The sequence below is a fragment of the Poecilia reticulata genome, linkage group LG21, assembly GCF_000633615.1.
Source record: "Poecilia reticulata strain Guanapo linkage group LG21, Guppy_female_1.0+MT, whole genome shotgun sequence".
NCBI classification, from domain to species: Eukaryota; Metazoa; Chordata; class Actinopteri; order Cyprinodontiformes; family Poeciliidae; genus Poecilia; species Poecilia reticulata.
Window position 1 is genome coordinate 1,724,699 of NC_024351.1, and position 3,636 is coordinate 1,728,334.

Sequence of the window (3,636 nt, forward strand, 5' to 3'; positions counted from 1 at the left end):
CAGATAACACACACGCCTGACAGGTAACACACTCACTCAACAGGTAACACACACACCCGACAGGTAACACACCCGACAGGTAACACACTCACCCGACAGGTAACACACACCTGACAGGTAAAGGCACATATTCTCAGTGCCTGCACTTCCTCTTCTGTCCACTCAGAGGCGCTGAGAGCGATGGAGAAGGTAGCGAGTCACATCAACGAGATGCAGAAGATCTATGAGGATTATGGCAGCGTGTTTGACCAGCTGGCAGCCGAGCAGAGCGGCGCTGACAAGCAGGTAAACAACCAACCAGGTGAACGTTCCGAGGAGCCATCGGACCTGCTGGACGGTGTGACATCATCCCGCCTCCCCACAGGTCACAGAGATCTCGATGGGGGAGTTCCTGGTCCACTCGCCGGTGGTGTGGCTGAACCCTCTGCCGTGTCTGCGGCGGCTGAGGAAGGAGCCTCAGCTCACGCTGTTCGGTTGGTTCAAACTCTTCTGCAGCTTAGTTTCTGTCTGGAGTCGGTAATTAACGTCACTGCTGCCTCCTCAGTGTTCAAGCGAGCCGTCATCCTGGTTCACCGTGAGAACAAGCTGAAGAAGAGAATGGTCGGTTCTGTTCCACTCTGGTTTAGATCTCAAAACCCAACGGAGTTAGAACTTGATGTTTTTTTTATTTGTGTCCTGCGTCAGACGAGCTCCCGTTCAGCCGATCTGGACCCCTTCAGGTTCCGCTGGTTGATCCCAGTTTCAGCGCTTCAGGTCCGACCGACCAACATCCCAGGTCAGCATCCCGACAGAGGCGGGAGTGTTGGTGGAAACCGGGCCGTTCGGTTGAATGACTCGGTGTGTCTGCAGGTTCAGAGGACCCGTGTGTGTGGGAGCTGGTTCACAGCAGGTCGGAGGTCGAGGGTCGACCAGAGACGGTCTTCCAGCTGTGCAGCAGGTACCAACTTTATAGGGAACGACTGGAGAATGGGTTAGTCCAGAACCAGGACTGGATCAGGGGTTTATTTCTGTTGAGGGAAGGTGATGGTAGCGGCTGGATTGATTTCCACACTAATGAATACCGAGACAGCAGACGAAGGTCTTCCAGGCCAGTCCATTCTCTAGGAACCCTGAACAGAACCTGTCCAGAACCTTTAGTCCAATGGAAAACTGAGCCTCTAGAGAAGAACCTGGATCGATGACTCTGCTGTTTGTGTTTCAGCGATCTGGAGGCGAAGGCCGCTTTGCTCCGCGCTCTCAGCTCCCTCCTCAAAGACCGAGCTGCTAGCGGCTCCCTGAGGAGAACCCGGCCGTCCGCCGCCGAGAAGAGCGCCACCTGGAGGAGGCGGCCCAGACCCGGTTGCTCCGACCGCCAGAGAACCGCCCCTCATCCGCCGGCGGAGCGCTGCGGCGCCCTGGAGGAAACCTGCTCCGAGCCGCCGCTGCCAAGCCACGCCGGCTCCTCCGGGACGAGGCCCAGACTCTGCTCCCTGACCGGAGAGCTGGAGGCGCAGCTGCAGCACCTCAACGTCTCCGAGGAGGACCAAGGAGCGGCGCAGCGCCTGGACGAGGAGAAGAATCGGACCTCCCGTCTGCGGCGGGGAGCAGCCGGCGACAGACTGGACTTCAGCAGCTTTGTGGGGAGAGACTTCAGCGTCCAGAGCATGACGTCCATGATCAACGAAGACTGTTTCTACGACTCGGCGCAGGCGGTCCAAACGGACAGCATCAACCTGGGGACTTGAACCTTCGTCTCTGTCTTCTGATTGGACCTGAGGGACGTTGGAGCCTCCACCTTCTTCAAATTAAATGTTTGTGCTACAAAATCTCAGTCTTATAAAATATTTTTGGTCTAGTTTCTGGAGCAGGTAAATTAGTAAATTAGACCAAAGTTTGTTTGTAACATTTTGTATTCTTGTCGTGTTTTTGCAGCAAAAACTCTAATTTATCATTTTAAAGATGTGAATAAATGTTTCCAGGGGTCATCAAAGGTCAACCAGCCACCACATATTTACAAAATTAAGCAGGTTTGGTGTCAATATTTTACCAGCACAAATAGAACAATTAGTTTCTATCAGTTTTGTTTGATTTTGTTAATCAAACTAAATCAAGTTGATCTATGGAAACTTTTATTTTTAAAAATCTTAAAAATTACAACAACACAAACAAAACATTTTTATCGACATCGTATTTTGTAGTATTTTGTAAATGTGGACTGTCTGATTGACCTTTAATGACCTCTGGAAATATTTAGTCAGATGTTTAGAATCTTAAACTCACTCAGGTCCTGATTGGCTGCTTCAGAAACACCTGATTAAACCAGCAGATGTTTCCAGATGCTGAAGCTCAACGAGGAAGTTCATTTAAACCGGATCTGATTCTGGAGTTTCTTTCCTTCAATGTGGAAAAATAATGAGACAATTTTAAATAACAAAAAAGTTTTATAGGGAAAAAAACTCAGAGAAAACAGAAAATACAGATTTTAAGCTGAATTTCTTTAATCTTTTCATCAATGAAACAGAAACTGTCTAAAAACTGATGTCACTGGTTTCACCTCCAATTTACAAACATTAACATTTTTTCTCAGATGACAAAAGTATATTTAGTCAAAATTTGATTTATAGTTCGTAAAATATCACTATATTTTTCAGACGTTTTTGTAAGTTATTAACTTTAGTCAGTTTTTTCATGTAAAATAATTTATTCATGAAATATTTATGTTTAGTTTTGTCAAAAACTGACTTTAAAATTTTAATGTTTTATGGAAATATTTCCGGTATTTTTCTCTGATAATTTTTGTATTAATTTAAAGGGTGGAAATCACGATTTTTATACGTTTTCTGTACTTTATTTAAATAAATTTCATGAACTGTTGTCTGGGAGCAGAACCTTTGAGATCCAACAAACCGGCACCAGCAGAAAATCTAAAACCGAATAAATAATGATTTTTGATATGAAAACACATAAACCAGTAGGGATTTTCTTTTCCCTCAAAGACAAACTGGAAACCATGGAAACATTTCTGTCTTTTACTCATATTTTTATTTATTTTTTTTATTCTGGAAGGAGGAGATTTAATAAGAGACGAAGTTGATCTTCAGTTTGTCGAGTTTATAAAGATCCGAAGAGAAGCCTGGTCACTGGAAAACTTTGATTTTCCATTTTTATATCACGTAAATGTCTGAACAGAATCACCAAGTGAAACCAGCCGAATGTTGGTGTTTGGATCCTGAATTTTTTTATTTTATTTTATAAATTGTAAATATCTCTCTGTGTACAGCTTAAGCTCCAGTTGTAAATATTTTAATTTGACAAAAGCAGTTTCTGGATAAAAGTCCAGAGCCGCTGCTTCATATTAAAGCCTTTCGTGCGTCTGTTACCGTCTCTATTTATATTGGTTTTTTATATTGTTTATTTTTATTGAAGGGCAACTGTTTCATTATGAAATGAAAAACTGTCGAAGTTTTTGGTAATTTATTTTCTTAAATATTTGTATTCTTCTGTAAATGATGAGGTGCTGTTAAACACTGATAAAATGCAGAATATTTCATAAAACTGATTTTTGATGCCAACATTTCTCAATGTCTCATTTATTGTTTTGAATGGCGGCGCTTTGTCTCCATGGCAACAGTTAGCATGAATGGCGGCGCTTTGTCT

At 43.7% G+C, this 3,636-nt stretch overlaps 1 protein-coding gene across 4 annotated transcripts in view; it reads left to right on the forward strand.

Moving 5' to 3' along the window:
• Positions 1 to 3,553, forward strand: part of LOC103457169 (T-lymphoma invasion and metastasis-inducing protein 2-like) — a 46,793-nt gene extending 43,240 nt beyond the window's left edge. For all 4 annotated transcript variants that reach the window (XM_008397135.2, XM_008397134.2, XM_008397133.2 and 1 more), the window contains 6 exons: positions 167 to 285; positions 365 to 473; positions 545 to 600; positions 685 to 775; positions 850 to 937; positions 1,202 to 3,553. In XM_008397135.2, the coding sequence (XP_008395357.1) occupies positions 167 to 285; positions 365 to 473; positions 545 to 600; positions 685 to 775; positions 850 to 937; positions 1,202 to 1,724 (986 nt within the window). In that variant the 3' untranslated portion in view covers positions 1,725 to 3,553. The remainder of the gene's footprint in view (positions 1 to 166; positions 286 to 364; positions 474 to 544; positions 601 to 684; positions 776 to 849; positions 938 to 1,201) is intronic.
• Positions 3,554 to 3,636: the final 83 nt, after the last annotated feature.